This window comes from Oncorhynchus masou, chromosome 5 (genome assembly GCF_036934945.1).
Source record: "Oncorhynchus masou masou isolate Uvic2021 chromosome 5, UVic_Omas_1.1, whole genome shotgun sequence".
Taxonomy (NCBI): domain Eukaryota; kingdom Metazoa; phylum Chordata; class Actinopteri; order Salmoniformes; family Salmonidae; genus Oncorhynchus; species Oncorhynchus masou.
The window spans coordinates 33,180,293-33,202,841 of NC_088216.1; the positions used below are offsets into that span (position 1 = coordinate 33,180,293).

Sequence of the window (22,549 nt, forward strand, 5' to 3'; positions counted from 1 at the left end):
CCCTCATACCTTAGCCTATTGTTCTGATTTGGTGGAACATATGTAGCCTCTAGCCTGTTTTAGAGAAATGTAATCATCAAATATTGTAAGAGCTTTCATTGTCTGCTTGTATGGCCCCTTTATTAATCCTACGGTTCTGACTTGGTGTACTGGGAGAACACTGTAAGAACGGTCCATGTTCTGAATTCTGTCACTGTACATTTCAAAAGTGCTGAAAAAATAGTTATATTGACTAAGCCCATCCTAGCTCACTCATTAATGTTTTAATCGAAATTACAGATTGCCTCTTATCCACTCGTTGTCCCGTTATGCCATAGTTGGTACATCTAAATTGTCAGTAGAAACCACATTTGTTTAAACAAGTCAGCCATATCAGCTATACCTAGCAATGGTAAGGATTCATTCCATGGTGCTGAAAAGAAAACTCTGCTGTTGGGACAGTTTTATGTAGGCCCTGGGCACCGTTTGTCACTGTTATAGTGCAATTCCTATATTGTGTTGTTTAGTGGCTTTGCTGCCATGCATCAAAAAAAGGGGATTTTGCCCCACCGACATTTACATGCTAAAATCACCACTGTATTAGTGAGATATGCTATTCCATTTTGTTTAATTATTTTAACTAAAATAAGATACCTATACTTTCGCTTTTAAGAGTTAATTACAAAAAATATATAAAATAGATTTGAACATACTAATCTATGGGGTGGGGGGACTGTAGCTACTTATTTCCCTTCATGGTAATGTTTAGGCAAACAAACTATCATCCACATACCATTTATTTATTTTTTTACCAAAATGTGCTTTTTTGTATATCAGCAATTGGACATTTCTCTTTTTATATTACTCTATATTACCCTATATTAATCTGACTATCCACAGTCACATTCACATATTATGGTGTGCATGTAACCGTGCTCACTTACTGTGTAGCCCTATAGCAGTAGCTTGTTAAAATGGCCAAATTAAGAAAACGTATTGAATTTGAACAATTTCAGACAGCGGTACTAATTAAAATAGAATTTAAACTTTTATTCAAAGCAGCGCTTTTATTTTGAAGGCACAAAACCGGAAGTCATTGTTTTATTACTACCAGCAGCAGGCAGTAAACGTTTAGAAAATTCGAATCATTTCAGCAAGATCAGTAGAGGGGCAAAGTCAACTCCGAGATCTCTGAGCTAGTAACTAACTATATTTTCATTTCGAGACGGTAAGAAATATTGATTATGTTGCGTTTTATACATGTTCTAAAGGGTTTTAGAAGAACAGTAACGTTAAGACAGGCCGTGCTATATCAATAATATAGTCACAGGAAAATGGCGTCGGGCCACCCATTTACCTGTGACTATATTCATCATATTGCACGGTCATATGTGTACTACTATGAAATGTGAACAACATCTACCTTAAAGATAACAATTTAAAAAAACGAAGATTCTTTCTTATTTTATTAATCTGCCCACTGGAGAGCGCGTTTGCTAGACCTAGAACTGTTCAAAACAAAGACCTTGTTGCTATGCTACAAAAGCACGGAATGTTTTCACGAGGAACCAAACGGGAGGGTCCTACCTGAATTCGTCCAATAGAAACTCTAGTTTTTGTTGCAAAACGTTTCCCGTTGCAATTTTTTTTTTCTTCTTTCAGTTATGACTTCTGAATAGACTCCAAATGTTGCTGGCTGCCAGCAGTCCTCTTCATTTTTCGTTTGTTTTAAATTTTTTCCATTGCCATTTATTAGGATATCCTATCCTATGTGATGTGTACCTTTGCCTGGTTCAGTTGGATGACAGTGCTCTGCCCAGCTATCTAATTTGTAGTTTTATATTTGCTAGTTAGCTGACGTTCCCCTGGACTGAAGTTAGCACCCCCTGCCCAGTTACTGTGTTGCCTTTTACAGTATTTACATGGCTTGTTAGCTAGATGGCTAACTATCTAGCTAATTGTGGTAGTTGGCATGACTAAACTGCTTATCATTTCTCTCTTCAGATTTTAAAAGGGATGAAATGTCAGGCTCACTGTGTATACAGTGTCAGACACAAACCACGGTGTTTAGTAAGACCTGCAACAGTTGTTTCTTTAACCACCCAAAAGAGAAGAAGTTGTTGCAAGCAATGAAGAAGTATGATTACGAATGGGGACACAATGATTGTGCCCACTATAATAATAGCTCTCAGATATTGACTTCCACAAAAGTATTGGTAAGTGTTCCCCTCCCCATATAATAATGTTAAACAATAATAATAATAATTGAATTCTAGGCTAGCTACTACTTTAAATCTGAATGTCTGATTCTGTGTTACAGCTCTACAAATTACACACTCTAGGATTTGTTCCCCTTCTCCTGCTTGGAAAAAGGAGACAGGGAACAAAACATATCGATATGGATTCCTTTTGCCCTCACCCCCAAGTCATAAAAGAAACGGGCTCTATTGAAACATTGAGAAACATTTATTTAGGTCTTCTGAATGGTAAGTGTACCTCATGTTCCATGTTAAAAACATTTTTTTTAAATATTTTATTTTAGAAGGATTTTCTTTTACAATTTATTACGCAAACTCTGCTGCCAGACATAAAGTAGAATATTGCATCAAGGAAAGATTCACCCATGTTAAATGTTATTTTGTCTTTGTGCATCTTTGAGTGCTGTTTTATCAATTCCCGGGGTCATTTCATATTTTCATGTGTATCTGAGCTATGCAATATGATGATATAACATTAGAAATCTGTGAATATTTTCTTTAAGTGACAACTGACAGTTACAACAACAATAACCATTCATACCTCTATCCAGAAACGGAAACTAAATCTTGATTTGATTTATTAGGATTTATTAGCCGACGCCAATGGACACAGCTAGTCTTACTGGGATCCGACGCATAACAAAAAAGACATGACAGACAAAATACTTTACAATTTACATACGTTTATTGAGAAATCTGTTGGGGGAATAGTCTTGTAAAAACAAATATTTTCCATGTTTATGGTGTTAATATTTTTTTTTTGGGGGGGGGGGGGGTGACTTGCGTTTTGTGAATAATGTTGTTTTTTTGGGGGGGGGGGGCAGCCACCATACCAAACATCAGAGCCTGTTTCTCCGTAGGATGATTTTAAAACAGTCTCTGGGCCGCCGACGAGAGCAAGTTCTGGGTTAGGTTCAATGGCCCTCTTCTATACCTTCTGAATACCACAACAGTCATGAACCCTCTGAGGCTTTACATCTGTCACACAGTGGGAAGACCTGGGGATAAATTCTATGTAGTTTGGTTTTGCAAGTATGCATTTCTTTGTATCAATTTATATCTGCCATTGATGGAACAAGAGTGAAATTCTAGACAGGGCTTCTCCCCAGATATCGTCTGCGATCTCAATATTTAACTCTTGAGCTACCCTAGGTCTCCTTGGGGTGACTAGTAGAGGCCTCCGTATAGTTTGAGAAAAAGGAGACGGACTGTGAGACAAGGTTTTTTGAGTTGAGAGGGAACTTTAGCGGGTAATAAAATAAATGTTGTACATGGAGGGGAGAGTTTCAAAATGTTTAATCTTCCCTTAGTGTCTTAAATAGCATAAGAAATGGCAGAGTTCAAATGTGTTCTGTAAATGGTTGAATGATGCAAATTGTTTATCTATATGTTATAATGTGGCCAGTCCCTTCTCCCCCCACTCAACAAATACCTTATCAGACCTGGATGGAACAAAATAATAATTAAAACATATTGATGTGTATACAGAGGCCTAATACGTTTTTCAAACGAAAGGTATTGCCTGTCAGTTTGTTTAGGCACTCTGCTTTGCTCCCGAGTGGTGCAGTGGTCTAAGGCACTTCATCTTAGTGCTAGAGGCATCACTACAGACCCTGGTTCGATTCTTGGTTCAATCCCGGGCTGTATCACAACTGGCCGTGATTGGGAGTCCCATAGGGCGGCGCACAATTGGCCCAGCGTCGTCCGGGTTAAGGGAGGTGTCTGGCTGGGGTAGGCCAGCATTTTAAATAAGAATTTAGTCTTAACTGACATGCCTAGTTTAAAAAAATGCATGGCTTGGAAGAGAGGATTTTGTTACGGTCTTGACTTCAATATTTAGCCACAGGGGGGCATTAGTGTCCAATTTATCGGGGAAATTTATCAGCCCAGTATTAATGTTTTAAAGATTGGTAGTCCTAGGCCGACATTTTCCTTGGGCTTTTGTAAGTGAGCTTTACAAATACGATGGGATTTATTACACCAGGCAAATTACATGATTGTGGAGTCCAATGTTTAAATTGTAATAAATGAAGAGGTAAGAAAAGATTAAAGGAACCTGGGAAGAGAAACAATTTTTATGGCATTAATGAACCCCATGTATAGTCAGTATTTTCCAGTTCTCTATGTTTTGTTTAGTCTTTGTAACCATGTCACTGTAGTTAAGCTTGAAGATGAGCTTTGGGTTTCTTGGTAGTGTACCTCATGTTTCTTTATTTGACATGGAAATAAAAGCTTCTGATGCTCATTGTAGTGATTATTTTAATAACTATCATTCTTTATAATGCAGTCACACTCGGCACCGAGTCCCAATGTCAGTGCTCCCCAGTGTCTCCAGAGCCAGATGGGACCCCCGCACCAGCCGAGGTAGAGGGAGCACCGACAACTTTCGATCCAGTGGGAACCTCCGCATCGACAGAGCTACACAGAATACCCATCTCCATCCAATTGAACGTAATACCAACAGAAACGGGCATACCCAACACACTAATCAATCCAGTGGGAACCCCTACAGCTATCAATCCAGTGGGAACCCCTACAGCTATCAATCCAGTGGGAACCCCTACAGCTATCAATCCAGTGGGAACCCCTACAGCTATCAATCCAGTGGGAACCCCTACAGCTATCAATCCAGTGGGAACCCCTACAGCTATCAATCCAGTGGGATTCCCTGCACCAACCAATCGAGACGGAATCCCCATTTCTTTACAACTTAACCTAATCCCCACACCAACAGAGCCAGGCAAATCCTGCACACCAGCCATTCCAGTGGGAATCCCTACACCAACCAATCTAGTGGGAACTCCTACAGCAATTGATCCATCAGGAACCCCTGCACCAACTATGCCAGACGGAATTCCCACATCCATCAGCCTGAACAAAATCACCACACTAACTAAGCCAGGCAAACACTCCACATCAACCAAAACATTGGGAACCCCTTCGCCAATTAATTCAGCGGGAACCCCTGCACCAGCCGAGCTAGACGGACTCCCCACACCAACAGACCCAGGCAAACCCTCCACACCAACCAAGCTGGATGAAATCCCCACATACATCTGCCTGAAAGGAATCCCCACATCCATCTGCATGAATGGAACCCCCAGACCAATACAGCCCAAAATCCCCAGACCAATACAGCCCAAAATCCCCAGACCAATACAGCCCAAAATCCCCTCACCAATACAGCCAGACAAACCCTCCACACAAAACAATCCAGTGGGAACCCCTACACCAATGGATGAAACCTCTGACTCCTCTGAGCCCCAGGACCAAGAAATGCAAAGGCCAAAAAGAAAAATGTGGAGAGGTAAGCATTAGGACCCTGACAGAGTAATCCGGGCCTAAAAAGCATGCTCTCTTGGGAATCTCTAATGAAAGTGCTTTTTAGTCCCGGATAAGGAAAGAGGCTCTATTTTATTTATTTTTGGGTAGGGAAGAGTAACATTGTATATTTGCAGTTCTCACCCGTGTGCCATTTATCACACAGATGGAGATCTAATCGAAGCTGAAGACAGTGCAACCACTCAAGCACAAAAGAGAATGAAAACCACAGGTATAACTAATATATTTAAATTTATTTAGGCTTAAGGTTCTGTACAATCAAAATCTACAGTTTTGTACAGTTTTGTAATGCGGTGATGTAAAATGCATCATGATGATGTGGCACAACACACTTTGCTATATTTTGACAACTTGATTGCTGACATGCAAAACAATTTGGAACTGTATCAACAGTGCACCAATGAAGAAGGAAAAAAAGCAACTAAACATTTTTGAGTGGATTATTCAATTAATACTATAACTGGAGCTGAAACATAAAGTAAGGATTGTATCAATAATTTGCTATCATATAGCTTTGACATGTAGATTATAAAATTGACATTTTCATTTACAACAATATTACATAGTTTTACGGTCCTGTGTTTTTAAGCTTTCAAATGATATTGAAAACAAACGTATTATCTTTATTAGTGACAGAGATGGGGGTATTTCATGATAGACTAGGGGGTCCAAAATGGGAAAACTGAGCACCTCTATCCACTGTGGTTGATCATTCAGGTCCAATATTCACATCCTCATCATTTCTACTATGAGCATGTATATAACGTTTGATTTCAATGCAAAAAGGTGATTAAGTTAATTTGGAATAACCTCAAGGCTACTTCATCACTTTCACTCTCAAAAGTATCACCACAGACAAAATATATCAGATACGTCACTGGTGGTATAAATCTGAAGGATCCGTTTAGAACTTCCACTCACCACCAATATGGTGAGAAGAACATGCAGTATCTTGAGCGCAGAATTTGTTTTGCACTCGCTGCAGATGGCTATATCACTCTGCTAATACATGACTATTAAAGGGCCGTGCACTTTTTTTAAACCTTTAATTTCAATTTAAAATATTTGCTTTATTCTGATTTTTCAGGGTATGCTGTCTGACAGACTCCATGACAGGATGACAATTTAGTTTTTTTGGTATGGTTTCCTAGAAACAAGGGTGGCTCATAGTATCGATTTGGTTCAACTTACCCCACTCTCCCCTGCACTAAATGTTGTAGACTTGATGCTTTGCCAAAGCTTCAAAAACGTTGTTTAGAAGGAGTCCAAAGGCGAATTGAGTTCTTGCGCGCACACACACACTTCCCTAACAGAAATATGCAAATACATGCTAAACTGTGCTAATAGTATCTTGCTAGCTCGTGCTTAGCTCTGCCCATCTCCTTGCTTGTTCTGCCCACTGTGCTTCATTTACTCTCATTGTAACTAACGCAGATGAAGAGTTGTGTTAGTTAAAAGTATATTTGGTATCGCTGTGCATTATTTAAATTCTGTAACATCGCAACTAACATTGTAACGGCTACCCAATAGATGAATATGCAAACATAACATTTTATTTATTTGATCTGTTTGTAGAAGAGTGGCTGAACATGGATACGGATAGGCCCACGGTGTCAAGACATGCAGAGGTAGACACTGAAGTATTAGATCAGCTAGAAAAACACAAAGGTAATTGATTTCACTCTAAAATGTATCACTGTGTGCATTTTCTATGTTCTGCAACATTGTAAAGGCGTCCGTATGCTTCCCAGTCAAAACAGTTCGGAAGAGTTTGACATTTTTGTTTGATTTGAACTTCGGTGAGGGTTTTTTCAGCTGTTCGGGGCACACTTTTTTTATTATTTTCTTAAGGCAAGCCGAAGTTTGTAGCTGAAGTCTACGCCCCTTCGGTGATTGGTCAACAATGGGGATTCTTCAATAAAGTATTTTTTTAGTCATTCACCGAGAGACTACTCGTTTTGATGCAAAACTTTTCATTAAGAAATACTGCACCAAACGTCTTAGTTAGATGTAAAATTGTGAGACTAAGATCTCTAAAAAAAACATCAAAATGAATGAGATTTCTTGAGTTATTTTAGATTCACTCTGACTGTTTTGAGGCGTATACTGGCTACGGCATCTCAAAATGGACAAACCGTACTGTCGCCAAACAGTACTGTTGCCGTGTTTTCTCGGTTCTCAAGCAAAGGTCATTTTACGGGAGTATGCGAGCACCCTAGTTCGGTTCGCCTAGCCACCAGCCGAACTGAAGCATGCTGATGCCTTAACAAAACATTGTCAGAGTTATCTCATGGATGAATTTGCGAACATAACATTTGATTAATTTGATCTGTTCATAGAAGAGTGTCTGAACATGGATACGGATAGGCCCACGGTGTCAAGACATGCAGAGGTAGACACTGAAGTATTAGATCAACTAGAAAAGAGCAGCATTGTACAAGCAACCAACAAGCAAACTTTGTGGGCTATAAACTGCTTCAAGGACTGGCTGGCAGAGAAACAGATGATAGTGGATTTTTCAACCATTGAGAAATCTGAAATGAATGTGCTCTTGCGAGATTTTTACTGTTCTGTTCGAAGGGGTAAAGGTGGGGAGTATTGTATCCCGAGCTATATCGGAATCCGGGCTGGCGTGAACAGATTCATTAACCTCCCTCCCCTTAGCAGAGCCTGGTGCTTGATGAAGGACAGTGAGTTTACCTCCTCGAATAATGTATTTATTGGGGTACTAAAGAAAATCAGACGAGAGGGCAGGGACAAAACTACCCATCCTAAGGTGATTAAAGCACAAGACCTTGAGATTCTTCAAAACTCTCCTGTGCTCAGCCCCTACACACCAAGAGGGCTAGTCAACAAAGTGTGGTTTGATATCCAGTTACACTTTGGCCCCAGAGGAAAGGAGGGCAATAGGCGGCTAACGCCACAGTCGTTTATAATAAAGTACGATGAAAACGGAGCAAAATATGCAACGATGACTTCCAACGAGGAAAGACAGAACCATAAAGATGCAGAAGAGCAGAACTGTCAGAATCGCTGTGGAATCATGTTTCAGAACCCTGGTAGTCACCTCTGTCCAGTCGCCTCCTTGGAGAAGTATCTGAGCAAGATCCCATCAGATGCCACCGCCCTCTACCTCCATCCTAAGAAGATGGTCATCACCAGTGACAGAATATGGTATAGCCAGGAGCCAATGGGGTTCAATTACCTTTCATCAATGCTGCCCCGACTATGCCAGGTTTGCTTTTTTTCCCCCGTAACATAATTACGTAACATTTTAATATTCGCTAAATAGCTAAGTTGTACTCATAACTCAACCTGTTGTTGATACTTGGCTTACTTTTCTCTATCACCCGCTCTCTTTTTCTCTCTCTAGGAGGCTGGTACATTGGAAAAGTACACAAACAACTGCTTACGATCTTTGCGCGAGATCATGTCTGTCAGCACACTGATAGTTCCTTGAAAAGTTATTGAAAACCTTCAATGGACAGAAAGAGATGTCAAATAGGCTCACTGAGTCAAGGCAGTGACACACTTCAGTCTTACTTCCTACCAGCGACAATGTTTTGGTCTTATACGCAAACGGAGAGCTTGCCAAGATATACAGTCCTCACCATATCAATATGGACTATGTATTTTGACACTGAGGCTAAGATTTACATTTTTTGCTCTATATTCCAGCATTTTGTATTTAAGATGAATGAGGCGACAGTCCAGAATTTAACCTTTTGAATTCAGATTATGTTTTAAGGTATAGATTTTGTTTTGCGCTGAGACTTCACTTTTCAGAATTGTAAAGCCTTTTAAGCTTTCTTTTCACCAACAAGTTTTACTCTACTGGAAACTGTTTATCCATAATCATCCATTTAGGAAATCTAAAGTTTAGGGGGGGGGGGGGATCGCAGCAATCACAGCAATCACAGGATAATAGGGCAAATAGATTTTTGTATGTATGAAATATAATTTTTTGGGGTGACCGGAAGCAATTTGATGTGGTACTTCCTAGATCTGTTTTTACATGTGTAGACATTTTTTTTTATACCACACTATGTCTACACCACTTTGTAGACCATCTGTTGTGGCAAATGGTCATACAGCTGTTTTAACAAATTTAATTGTACCCTTCACATATAAGTGATATTTCCCTTATTTACTAGATCTATTATTTAAAGGTTATGTACCAACTATCTAAAATTACCCGTATCCCCTTAAATTCAAGATTTTGAACTATGTATGCCTCTTTCTCAGAAAGAAATGGAACTTTCACATTTTTTTGCAAGCTATAATGATAGTGCAGCAGAACCTGTTAAGAGTGCTTGAGAGTTAAGGTAGTAACAAGAAGTGTGGAATGCCAGATGAGCCAAACATATGTTGCGGGAAGGGACAAAAGGCCCAAGAGACGTTGTAAACCATAGGGAACCAGGAGTAAGACCGCACCGAGAGAACATACGGGGTGAAACAACTTCATCTGAGGGCATTTTGATGTCGAATATGAGTAATAACAAGTACATGTATCCTAAAGTCTGTAGGCGTAGTGAACTTGATTACATTATAATGTTGGCCTACATGCATAATTGTATCCCACTTTTCCTTCCCGGCACTAGGGCTGCTGAATCAAGTGCACCTACCGCTAACGGCGCAAAACAAATCAAATAAATAGGAACGCAAGGATTTATCCGAGTTATTAAACCAAACTGTAATGTCTTGGTCTTTATCGTTGTTTTTGTTTTTTACAGAAATGCTTGGAGATCACGATCGACCTGTTGGTAGCCACTGTTGTAGCCTTTTATTTGCGAGGCACAAAGGAGCATAAATTGAAAACTTGCCCCGCTATAGATTTACCGTTTCCCGGTAAGGTAGGGCAAAGGCCTGCAAACTACTAAACCTGATAATCGTCCAAAAGTAGCACACTGATGAGAAGAATCCGTGGTAAAACCCGGACTCGAGGATAAACTGTCTAACAAAATGAATAATTAGACATTCGAAACCACCTGTAACCATGAACAAAATTGTTGGAATGACCACACAAACTGAAATTATCATTCATGGGCTACAGGCAACCATAACTTGGAAGTTGAAAACCACAAATCAGAATTTATATATTCCAGTTGCTACTGGGAGGAGAATAACCATTACGCGTTGAACACACCGACAGTGTAATTGCATTTTGGTACACCAGAATCACATTAATTTCCAATGAAACGCTGCATTGGCGTTGCAGTGCAGTTTTGTTTATGAGAATGAATGAAATACCTAGAGTGATGAGTTCGGCAGTCAGGTCTACTGAGTTTATAAAGCATGGATGAAACTTTTCTTTCATCACCGAAAAACCCTTTAATAAAATGGCAGTGCTATTGCAAAGTAGGCTACAATTATGCATGTAGGCTAACGTTAGAATGTAAAATCTGAATGGCTATGCCTGCAGACTTCAGGATACATGTTTTACTGATTTCTACACAATACTGATCCATGCTTGCCGGCAATGGAGTGTCAGGAAATGTAGAAACGGAAGATCCAAGTTCAAGTGTAATTATCCATCTGGTTAGCTTTAGGCTTTTGCACTCAACATGGAAATATAATTGTTGTGATTTGAAGTTGTATTGAAGAATTTATTCATGTAACACACCGACAGTGTTATATTACGATGAGCTATAATATAATCACTAGGCCTATGCTTTGCATGCAGACTGTTAAAGAATGTGACAATGAGTAACAATGAATGTTGTCAGATCGATATAAGCATTAATTAATTACCTAAAGATTTGGATGTATCTCTGTGCACTTCCTGCAAAAGAAAGGTTGACACTAGACAACATTTTGTTTTACTTTTTATTATATAATTAAAACCAAAAACATAATTGAACATTAAAACATATAATCTACTAGCAGTGAAGCCGCTCAACATTTTACATTACATACAGTCACCTAACAGACTCCCATCCAGAGCGACCCACAGAAGCAGCCTGGGTCAAGGCCCTGCTCAAGTTCAAAAACTGGGACCCGAACCAGCGACTGATCAGCCACTGGCCCAAGCTCCCAACTGCCAGGCCACCAACCCTCCAAGATCCCCCACAGTTCCCCCGAGAGCTGCTCCTCAACCATCTGAACCCCCCCCTTATTTACATGTGTGGGTTTGAATCCAAGTGTGTGTATATGCGTACAAAACCTGCGTGGCATCAGCCTCAGGCAACCAGGCAATACATGTAACAACGTTGCCCCTCACTGTCATTCAAACATCCATTATTTAAATTGTAATCTTTGACCGTCATTCTATCCCCCACCCAGCAACTCTACCACTTGTCTCCAAATTCACATCCCAACCCTCGGCTTCCCTCAGTCCATCCCACCATCTCTGCTGGCCAACCTCTTCTGATTTCTACGCGTCATATGTCTTTCAACTATGCTGTGTGATGTTTAACATACAATTTGAATCTATGTAATCAAATAAAATCCACAGGTTGCGCGTTGAAGATAAATACTTTTACTAAGAGTATTAGTAATTGACTGACCAGGTCTCTCCAGATCTCCCAACAATTATATTTCTAGGGCCAATTTTAGATTGTTATGCTTTTTCGGCCATTCCTGAGACCAGAAACGGGCTACTTGAGGATAATACCAAAACAAATGGTCTATTGATTCTGTATCCTCTGCGGTGCTGCGATGATTGTATGCCCCAAATATTCAACATTTTGTTGTTGGCAAGAATTTATATAATAATTGTAACTGAAAAGCATGACGTGTCTAATCTTGTAGTTTTATGTATCAACTCATACACCCTGTACCATGAAGTTGGTACATCAAAAATCTCTTCCCAGCTATTTTGCTGTCTGTATGGCACAGCTGTCGAAATCCTGGTCCCCAAATGAAACTGGTATACTTTCTTATTTATGATATTTTTATTCCTCTGACAGTTTTGATTATTTATATTGAGCAGACAGACCATTTCCCTACCTCCTTCCGCTGCCACCTGCCGCCTCAATTTTATGGGGAAATGCTGTAATCAATTGTTTGTAATCTTGGATTGAGCAGATCTTCCCATACAGTTCTGAAAACTCCATGAAAGACATTACTCTACTATTCCAAATTACAATAATTTAAAAATAAAATACAATTTTCCATAAATACAGGTATTTTATCAACCAAAACAATTGAGCTCAGCCATAATATTTGTTGTGAGAACAACTATCTTTTCAGGGGGATGAAATTGAAATTGTAACCAGCTTTGCAATGCTTGTTTGAAAAAGAGACATACTTTGAAAGGATGACATTTTCAATTAATCAAAAATGAGACATGGCAATCTGCACAAAAGGCATTTTTTAAACTTTGGATAAGCTTTTCATAGTAATCTACTTGAACTATTTAGGGTTCAAGTAAAACTTGTAAGTGAAGCATTTAGATTGTGGTTTAGTGATTTTATATTTAATCGTTTCAACCCACCCAATTCATATTTATTATATAGATAGGCACGTTTTATCTTGCCTGGTTTAGCATCTCAGATAAAGCTAAATATTTTTTTGCTCAAATGATTTGAATTTATTGTACACTTAACTTTTCTGGAGTAAAACTTATCTAGATCTTCAATGAGTCATTGCAGGGATCTAGCTTGCGGACTTAATATACAACTTGAGTCATCAGCATACATGGACTCTTTTGTTTTTAATTCTTATTTCTAATCCTCTGTTATTTGATCTGATTTTAATAGCTAGCATTTTAAATGGCCATAACAAATACATATGGTGACAGCGGACACCCGAGTTTAACTCCTCTTGGACAATTCGAAACTTTGAGAAGTAGCTGATATTTACTATTTTACACCTAGAGTTGCTATACACTACTTTTACCCATGTTACAAGAGACTCATCTGAATTTTAAAAATCCAGGCATTTATAAATACAATCCAGTCTTACTTTATCAAAGGCCTTTTCAAAATCTGCTATAAATACCTTGCCTGGCTTCTTAGATGTTTCATGTTCTATTATTTCTAGTAGTTGTTGTATATTATCTCCAATGTATTGTCAATGTAAAAAAAACTGCCTGATCAGCATGAACAATACCTGGTAAAACCTTTTTCAATTCTGAGTGCTATACATTTCGCTAGTATTTTTGCATCACAACATTGATGTGTAAGAGGCCTCCAGTTTCTATAGATGGAGGCCACCTTTTTGCCACCTGGGTCTTGTTTTAATAGTAGTGAAATCAGACTTTTCTGCTGAGTACCTGACAGACTACCATTTCTATAGGAATAGTTAAAACAAGCTAATAAGAGCTTTGTGTGTGTGTGTTTGTATATACAGTGGGGCAAAAAAAGTATTTAGTCAAAAAGATGAGGCCTGTAATTTTCATCATAGGTACACTTCAACTATGACAGACACGATGAGAAAAAAATCCAGGAAATCACATTGTAGGATTTTTAATGAATTTATTTGCAAATTATGGTGGAAAATAAGTATTTGGTCAATAACAAAAGTTTATCTCAATACTTTGTTATATACCCTTTGTTGGCAATGACAGAGGTCAAACGTTTTCTGTGAGTCTTCAAGGTTTTCACACACTGTTGCTGGTATTTTGGCCCATTCCTCCATGCAGATCACCTCTAGAGCAGCGACGTTTTGGGGCTGTTGCTGGGCAACACGGACTTTCAACTCCCTCCAAAGATTGTCTATGGGGTTGAGATCTGGAGACTGGCTAGGCCACTCCAGGACCTTGAAATGCTTCTTACGAAGCCACTCCTTCATTGCCTGGACGGTGTGTTTGGGATCATTGTCATGCTGAAAGACCCAGCAACGTTTCATCTTCAATGCCCTTGCTGATGGAAGGAGGTTTTCACTCAAAATCTCACGATCCATGGCCCCATTCATTCTTCCATTTACACGGATCAGTTGTCCTGGTCCCTTTGCAGAAAAACAGCCCCAAAGCATGATGTTTCCACCCCCATGCTTCACAGTAGGTATGGTGTTCTTTGGATGCAACTCAGCATTATTTGTCCTCCAAACACAACGAGTTGAGTTTTTACCAAAAAGTTCTATTTTGGTTTCATCTGACCATATGACATTCTCCCAATCTTCTTCTGGATCATCCAAATGCTCTCTAGCAAACTTCAGACGGGCCTGGACATGTACGGGCTTAAGCAGGGGGACACGTCTGGCACTGCAGGATTTGAGTCCCTGGCGGCGTAGTCTGTTACTGATGGTAGGCTTTGTTACTTTGGTCCCAGCTCTCTGCAGGTCATTCACTAGGTCCCTCCGTGTGGTTCTGGGATTTTTGCTCACCGTTCTTGTGATCATTTTGACCCAACAGGGTAAGATCTTGCGTGGAGCCCCAGATCGAAGGAGATTATCAGTGGTCTTGTATGTATTCCATTTCCTAATAATTTTTCCCACAGTTGATTTTTTTCAAAGCTGCTTACTTATTTCAGATTCAGCCTTCCCAGCCTGGTGCAGGTCTACAATTTTGTTTCTGGTGTCCTTTGACGGCTCTTTGGTCTTGGCCCTAGTGGAGTTTGGAGTGTGACTGTTTGAGGATGTGGAGAGGTGTCTTTTATACTGATAACAAGTTCAAACAGGTGCCATTAATACAGGTAAAGAGTGGAGGACAGAGGAGCCTCTTAAAGAAGAAGTTACAGGTCTGTGAGAGCCAGAATTATTGCTTGTTTGTTGGTGACCAAATACTTATTTTCCACCATAATTTGCAAATAAATTCATTAAAAATCCTACAATGTGATTTTTCTGGATTTTTTTTCTCATTTTGTCTGTCATAGTTGAAGTGTACCTATGATAAATTACAGGACTCTCTCATATTTTTAAGTGGGAGAACTTGCACAATTGGTGGCTGACAATACTTTTTTTGCCCCACTATGTGTATATAACTCAACAAAAAAGATAAGTTCCTTTTTCAGGACACTGTCTTTCAAAGATAATTTGTAAAAATCCAAATAACTTCACAGATCTTCATTGTAAAGGGTTTAAACACTTTCCCATGCTTGTTCAATGAACCATAAACAATTAATGAACATGCACCTGTGGAACGGTCGTTAAGACACTAACAGCTTACAGATGGTAGGCAATTAAGGATATTAAGGATATAAACTTAAGATATTAAAAGAGGCCTTTCTACTGACTCTAAAAAACACCAAAAGAAAGATGCCCAGGGTCCCTACTCATCTACGTGAACGTGCCTTAGGCATGCTGCAAGGAGGCATGAGTACTGCAGATGTGGACAGGACAATAAATTGCAATGTCCGTACTGTGAGACGCCTAAGACGGCGCTACAGGGAGACAGGACGGACAGCTGATTGTCCTCGCAGTGGCAGACCACGTGTAACACCACCTGCACAGGATTGGTACATCCGAATAACACACCTGTGGGACAGGTACTGGATGGCAACAACAACTGTCCGAGTTACACACAATCACTCCATCAGTGCTCAGACTGTCCGCAATAGGCTGAGAGAGGCTGGGCTGAGGGATTGTAGGCCTGTTGTAGGCAGGTGCTCACCAGACATAACTGGCAACAATGTCGCGTATGGGCACAAACCCGCCGTCGCAGGAACAGACAGGACTGGCAAAAAGTGCTCTTCACTGACGAGTCGCAGTTTTTCGTTGAAGAAATTAGCGCTACACCGAGGCCTGTACTCTGGAGTGGAATCGATTTTGGAGGTGGAGGGTCCATCATGGTCTGGGGCGGTGTGTCACAGCATCATCGGACTGAGCCGGTTGTCACTGCAGGCAATCTCAACGCTGTGTGTTACAGGGAAGACATCCTTCTCCCTCATGTGGTACCCTTCCTGCAGGCTCATCCTGACGTGACCCTACAGCATGACAATACTACCCGCCATACTGCTCGTTCTGTGCGTGATTTCCTGCAAGACAGGAATGTCATTGTTCTGCCATGGCCAGCGAAGAGCCTGGATCTCAATCCCATTTAGCACGTCTGGGACCTGTTGGATCGGAAGGTGAGGGCTAGGGCTATTCCCCCCCCAGAAATGTCCGGGAACTTTCAGGTGCCTTGGTGGAAGAGTGGGGTAACATCTCAGAGCAATAACTGGCAAATCTGGTGCAGTCCATGAGGAGGAGATGTACTGCAGTACTTAATGCAACTGGTGGCCACAGCAGATACTGACTTACTTTTTATTTCACCCCCCCCCACCTGTTAAATTTTCTGAAAATAAGCCCAGTTGACAGTGAGAGGAAGTTGCTTTCTTGCTGGCGTACAGTTGAAGTCGCCAACTACATTTAAACTCAGTTTTTCACAATTCCTGAAATTTAATCCTAGTAATAATTCCCTGTTTTAGGTCAGTTAGGATCACCAATTTATTTTAAGAATGTGAAATGTCAGACTAATAGTAGAGAGAATCATTTTTACATACACTCAATTTGTTTTTGGTAGCATTGCCTTGAAATTGTTTAACTTGGGTCAAATGTTTCGGGTAGCCTTCCACAGGCTTCCCACAATATGTTTGGTGAATTTTGGCCCATTCCTCCTGACAGAGCTGGTGTAACTGAGTCAGGTTTGAAGTCCTCCTTGCTCACACACACTTTTTCAGTTCAGCCCACAAATGTTCTATGGGATTGAAGTCAGGGCTTTGTGATGGCCGCTCCAATACCTTGATTTTGTTGTCCTTAAGCCATTTTTCCACAACTTTGGAAGTATGCTTGGGGTCATTGTCCATTTGGAAGACCAATTTGCGACCAAGCTTTAACTTCCTGACTGATGTCTTGAGATGTTGCTTCAATATATCCACATAATTTCCCCCCCATGATGCCATCTATTTTGTGAAGTGCACCAGTCCCTCCTGCAGCAAAGCACCCCCACAACATGATGCTGCCACCCCGTGCTTCACGGTTGGGATGGTATTCTTTGGTTTGCAAGCCTCCCCTTTTTCCTCCAAACATAACGATGGTCATTATGGCCACAGTTCTATTTTTCTTTCATTAGACCAGAAGACATTTTTCCAAAAAGTACGATCTTTGTCCCCATGTGCAGTTGCAAACCGTAGTCTGGCTTTTTTATGGCGGAATTGGAGCAGTGGCTTCTTCCTTGCTGAGTGGCCTTTCAGGTTATGTCGATATAGGACTTTTTTTTTTACTGTGGGTATAGATACTTTTGTACCCGTTTCCTCCAGCATCTTCACAAGGACCTTTGCTGTTGTTCTGGGATTGATTTGCACTTTTCGCACCAAAGTACGTTCATCTCAAGGAGACAGAACGCGTCTCCTTCCTGAGCGGTATGACGGCTGCCTGGTCCCATGGTCTTTATACTTGCGTACTATTGTTTGTACAGATGAACGTGGTACCTTCAGGCGTTTGGAAATTGTTACAAAGGATGAACCAGACTTGTGGAGGTCTACAAACTTTTTTTCTGAGGTCTTGGCTGATTTTCACATGTCAAGCAAAGAGGCACTGAGTTTGAAGGTAGGCCTTGAAATACATCCACAGGTACACCTCCAATTGACTCAAATGATGTCAATTACCCTATCAGAAGCTTCTAAAGCCATGACATAATTTTCCAAGTTGTTTAAAGGCACAGTTAACTTAGTGTATGTAAACTGCTGACGACCCACTGGAATTGTGATACAGTGAAATAATCAGTCTGTAAACAATTGTTGGAAAAATTACTTGTGTCATGCACAAAGTAGATGTCCTAACCGACTTGCCAAAACTAGTTTGTTTACAAGAAATTTGTGGAGTGGTTGAAAAACAATTTTAATGACTCCAACCTATGTGTATGTAAACTTCTGACTTTAACTGTATGGGTTTCATATACCTGTACCGGTATGCCATCAAGCCCTGGGATTTTTCCAGACTGAAAGGATTTAATAGCCTCAAAGTTTTTCCTCTGTAATTTGGCCTTCACACTGATCTTGTACATTTTGTTAATTTTCCATTTTTGTTTTATTATTTGAAAACAATTCCTTGCAGTAATTGTTATTCAGAGGGTGAGGATGAGATGGAAAATAAAACATCTGCTTAAAGTATTTAGCTTCCTCGTTTGAAATATAATTCAGAGAATCATAGATGACTCGAGTTTCTGCAAATTATTTTCGGTAGTGTTCCTGTGTTGGAGAATCAGGAAGAATTTGGCTCATTTTTCTCCATATTCCTTCCAGTTTACTTTTTTTTGTTGGAATAGATTACATTAGATCATTCTTTAATAATTCTTTTATATATATATATATATTGTAAATAAGAATTTGTTCTTAACTGACTTACCTAGTTAAATATATATATATTTAACTAGGTAAGTCAGTTAAGAACAAATTCTTATTTACAATGATGGCCTACCCCGGCCAAACCCGGAAGACGCTGGGCCAATTCTGCACTGCCCTATGGGACTCCCAATCACGACCGGATAAGTTCCTCCAGTTCTTTTTTTCCCCTCTAACTTATTTTGTATCTCTGTAGTATCATTTATATTGCTATCTACAGTACCTGTACTCTTAGTTTATGTATTTCCCTTGTTAGTCTCGTCTCTTTAGACAGAAACTGCTTTTTTATTATTGATGAATATTGAATGGAATGACCTCCTGAAGGTACATTTTAAAGGTATCCCAAACAATAAGTGGATTTGCTGAATCTCTAATGTACTGGGAAAAATTCAGTTAGAAATTATTTTGTCTTAGTTAAGAACATATTGTCCTCCAGTAGACTGATTAAATTTCCAATATCCCCGTCCACGTGGAAATTCTGTAAGAGTTATGTGAAGGACAATTCGATGATGATGATCCGATTCTCCTATCAATACTAATTTAACGTTTGATTGATGCAAAATCGAAAGAGACAAGAACGTAGTCAAGATGACTAGCTTGATTAAGTCTCCTCCATGTGTATCTCATTAGATAAGTAAGGGTTTCTTAGTTTCCAAATATCCCCTATTTCTAATGTGTCCATAATATTTGTGATATCCTTGAGGGCACGGTGATGATACTTAGTACAGTGATTTCCTTTACAGTCCATTGAGTCTCCCACCATAATGATTTGGTGTAAATATTTTCAAAGAATTATAGATCATCCTGATTTGGACCATATAGATTAATGAGCCAAATCTATTTTTCATCCACTTTAATTTTCAAAAGCATCCACCTTCCTTGTGAATCATTCCTGACTATTTGCACATTCGGATCAACATTTTTTGTTAATTAATATCACACCTTTTGAGCTCCTTTGTCCATGACAGAACATTTTCACCACCCCGTTCCTTTTTCCACGCAACTTCATCAAAGTATGTAGAGTGAGTTTCCTGTAAACAGTATGTTTATATTCCTTTTCTTTTAGCTACGTAAAGACTGATCTTTTTTCTTATGTGCTAAGCCTTTACAATTATAACTGGCTATACTTATTTCACACCTTACCATAACTAGATACTATTCTCAGTCTACATTTACCATAATTAGTGCTTGTAAAGTTACTACCATTAGAGGTATGATATTTCAAATGTCAGATGTTTAGAATTCAAGAAACAGATTCTAGCTATATATTTTTTTTATTCCCTTGCCTGTGAGCCAATGCCACATATGTTAGAAAATTAAGTCAAGATATTATGTGTGTAGTAGATGTGATATTGGATGTGAGAGTGTGTATGAATTCTGGATAAGAGTAAGAATATATGTGTGATGTCTGAATAAATAATAACCCGGCCAATTTCTGTGGCTGGGTATGTGTGTAACATGAAGTGAGTATAGCCTTAATATTCAGGATAATAATTGTAATCTATATCGTATCACCAGCATAGTTGCATCATTACAGCATTTCCATAGCAATTGACGTTTCACATGATTATGAGAGACCTTTGCTTTGCTATAGAGATGGCTTCACTACATTACAAATGCATTTCACTGTAAGGTCTACCTACACCTATTGTATTTGGTGCATGTGATGAATAAAATTTGATTTGAACTCAAATCTTTGAAGTTGTTGCGTTTTTATATTTTTGTTCAGTGTACTGTAAATGAATGAGATGATGTGGATGAGTTGTCAGTAACTTTTGCTGTAACACAGCAAGTAAGAGAACATGGGTAAGCTTGTTATCAAGGCAAAGGTTGGCTACTTTGAAGAATCTCAAATATATATATATATATATTATTTACCTTTATTTTACTGGGCAAGTCTTATTTTCAATGATGGCCTAGGAACAGTGGGTTAACTGCCTGTGCAGGGGCAGAATGACAGATTTGTACCTTGTCAGCTTGGGGATTCAAACTTGCAACCTTTCAGTTACTAGTCCAATGCTCTAACCACTAGGCTACCCTGCCTCCATATAAAATATGTTGATTTTTAACTTGTTTTGTTTTGTTTACGACATGATTCCATATGTGTTATTTCATAGTTTTGATGTTTTCACTTTTATTCTACAATGTAGAAAATGGTAAAATAAAGAGAACCCATGGAAAGAGTAGGTGTGTCCAAACTTTTGACTGGTACTGTATATACGTGCCGTGTCCAACCAATTAGTAAATCGAACATTTCAGAGTTTCCTAGTTCCAACTAGCACACGAATGCCGCATGACATTAAGCGAGAGGAGAGATATGACTCTATAGAGTACCACAGCGTGAATCATATCCATAAAAATCACCTTGTCTGAAAGAGATTTCCATGGTTATCAAAACGACACGCCAGGGTAAGCCTACACGAAACACAGCACTTATTTTAAGTTTCTCTAAAATCCCCTATGGAAAAAATCAATGGTGGAACCATTTCCCTGTTTCACCTCTAGCTTTTTGGGGTATTATGACACAACTGTGGGGCTCTATGCTGATAACATTTGTAACCTCTAACATATACATTCCCACTATGCATGTAGAATAGGAAACAAAGTAAATTATATTGTGCTAACTGTATTAAGTTAAAGCAAGCATTCAGACCAGCCTTTTTGATTGAACTTCCCTAAACTACATTACATTGTACCTGGATTTCGATGTGGACATCCCTCTTTTCAACATGTTGTCAGGGGGGTGGTGGAAGCCACATCCCAGCATGGTGAAACGAGGAGGAGTTTATTGTTTCCAGGTTGGATTAAGTTGTGGTCACAACTTTGTGGGAAATTGGTATTTAACATATGATTGGATGAATCCATTTGAACGACCCTCCAACTGGTAATTACTGGGAAACTCGTTTATCATTGCCAATGGGTGGGTAGATGCTTATGCCTCGCACATTCTAGTCGGAACTAGGAAACGCTGAAATGTACGATTTGCTAACTGGTTGTAGTTATACATATGCTGCTTTCATAAAATCAGCAACTCGGAAATGTCCGTGTTTTCTAGTTCCGACGAGCATGTGAACGCGGCATAAGCACCCACTTCTATCACATGCCTAGTTAAATAAAATAAAACAATAAACATGCTCAACTCTGTTGTTGACAAAGGAAAAGGACCTCTATAACCAACCTGCACTCGGGTAGACGTAACATAGTAAATGTAAATCCGGAACATTCAAATTATTATATGTTACGTTTAGTATGTAATCTATTAATTTGTGGATGTCCATCATCCATTTCGTATGATATCTTACAAATTACAATTCATATGATATGTTACGTTTCACAAAACATATATGTTACGAATTCTGATTTGTTGTTGCTAACCTTAGCTAGGTGGCCGGTGTGGCTAATGCTAACATTAGCTAGGTGGCTAACGTTAGCTAGGCTAGAGGTTAAAAGGTTACGAGTTAGGTTAAAGGGTTAGCTAACATGCTAAGTAGCTAAAAAGTTTTAAGTAGTTGCAAAGTTGCTAATTAGTTCAAATGCTAAAGTACTCCGTGATGAGATTTGAACGGTTGCGAGACTTTCGCAGTATACGCCTACCCATCCACCCTACTTTAGTTTTTGCCTTAAAAGGTGCAATATGCATAAATCGCTCCGCCTTTAAATGGATGCTAAAATTCTAATAGTTCTTCTAATTTCAGTTTGTGACAAAACAAGCAATGTAGAGAATCATTTTAACATCTAAACCACTGAAATATATTTTCAAAAACCCAA

General features: G+C 39.3%; 2 protein-coding genes and 1 long non-coding RNA gene across 3 annotated transcripts in view; 2 read left to right on the top strand and 1 right to left on the bottom strand.

The window, feature by feature from the left end:
• Window positions 1–22,549, bottom strand: part of LOC135539463 (uncharacterized) — a 193,233-nt gene that overhangs the window by 158,309 nt on the left and 12,375 nt on the right. The window lies entirely within an intron of this gene.
• On the top strand, window positions 1,103–11,461 carry LOC135539459 (proteoglycan 4-like). The gene is made up of 8 exons (XM_064965354.1): window positions 1,103–1,207; window positions 1,984–2,195; window positions 2,300–2,465; window positions 4,525–5,544; window positions 5,725–5,790; window positions 7,155–7,247; window positions 7,919–8,814; window positions 8,953–11,461. Exons 2-8 carry the CDS (start codon window positions 2,001–2,003, stop codon window positions 9,037–9,039), a joined length of 2,523 nt encoding a protein of 840 aa, XP_064821426.1. The 5' UTR covers window positions 1,103–1,207; window positions 1,984–2,000; the 3' UTR covers window positions 9,040–11,461.
• Window positions 21,621–22,549, top strand: part of LOC135539460 (apoptosis-stimulating of p53 protein 2-like) — a 46,089-nt gene continuing 45,160 nt past the window's right edge. The window contains exon 1 of the mRNA XM_064965358.1: window positions 21,621–21,665. The gene's annotated coding sequence lies outside the window, so the exon portion shown is untranslated. The remainder of the gene's footprint in view (window positions 21,666–22,549) is intronic.

What these genes read in the sequence shown, in the direction of transcription:
- LOC135539459 (XM_064965354.1), top strand. Translation starts at nt 2,001, where the DNA reads ATGTCAGGCTCACTGTGTATACAGTGTCAGACACAAACCACGGTGTTT. An exon ending in TCAGCTAGAAAAACACAAAG is followed by an intron (nt 7,248 to 7,918) that starts GTAATTGATTTC and finishes ATCTGTTCATAG; the next exon opens with AAGAGTGTCTGAACATGGAT. An exon ending in TGCTGCCCCGACTATGCCAG is followed by an intron (nt 8,815 to 8,952) that starts GTTTGCTTTTTT and finishes TTCTCTCTCTAG; the next exon opens with GAGGCTGGTACATTGGAAAA.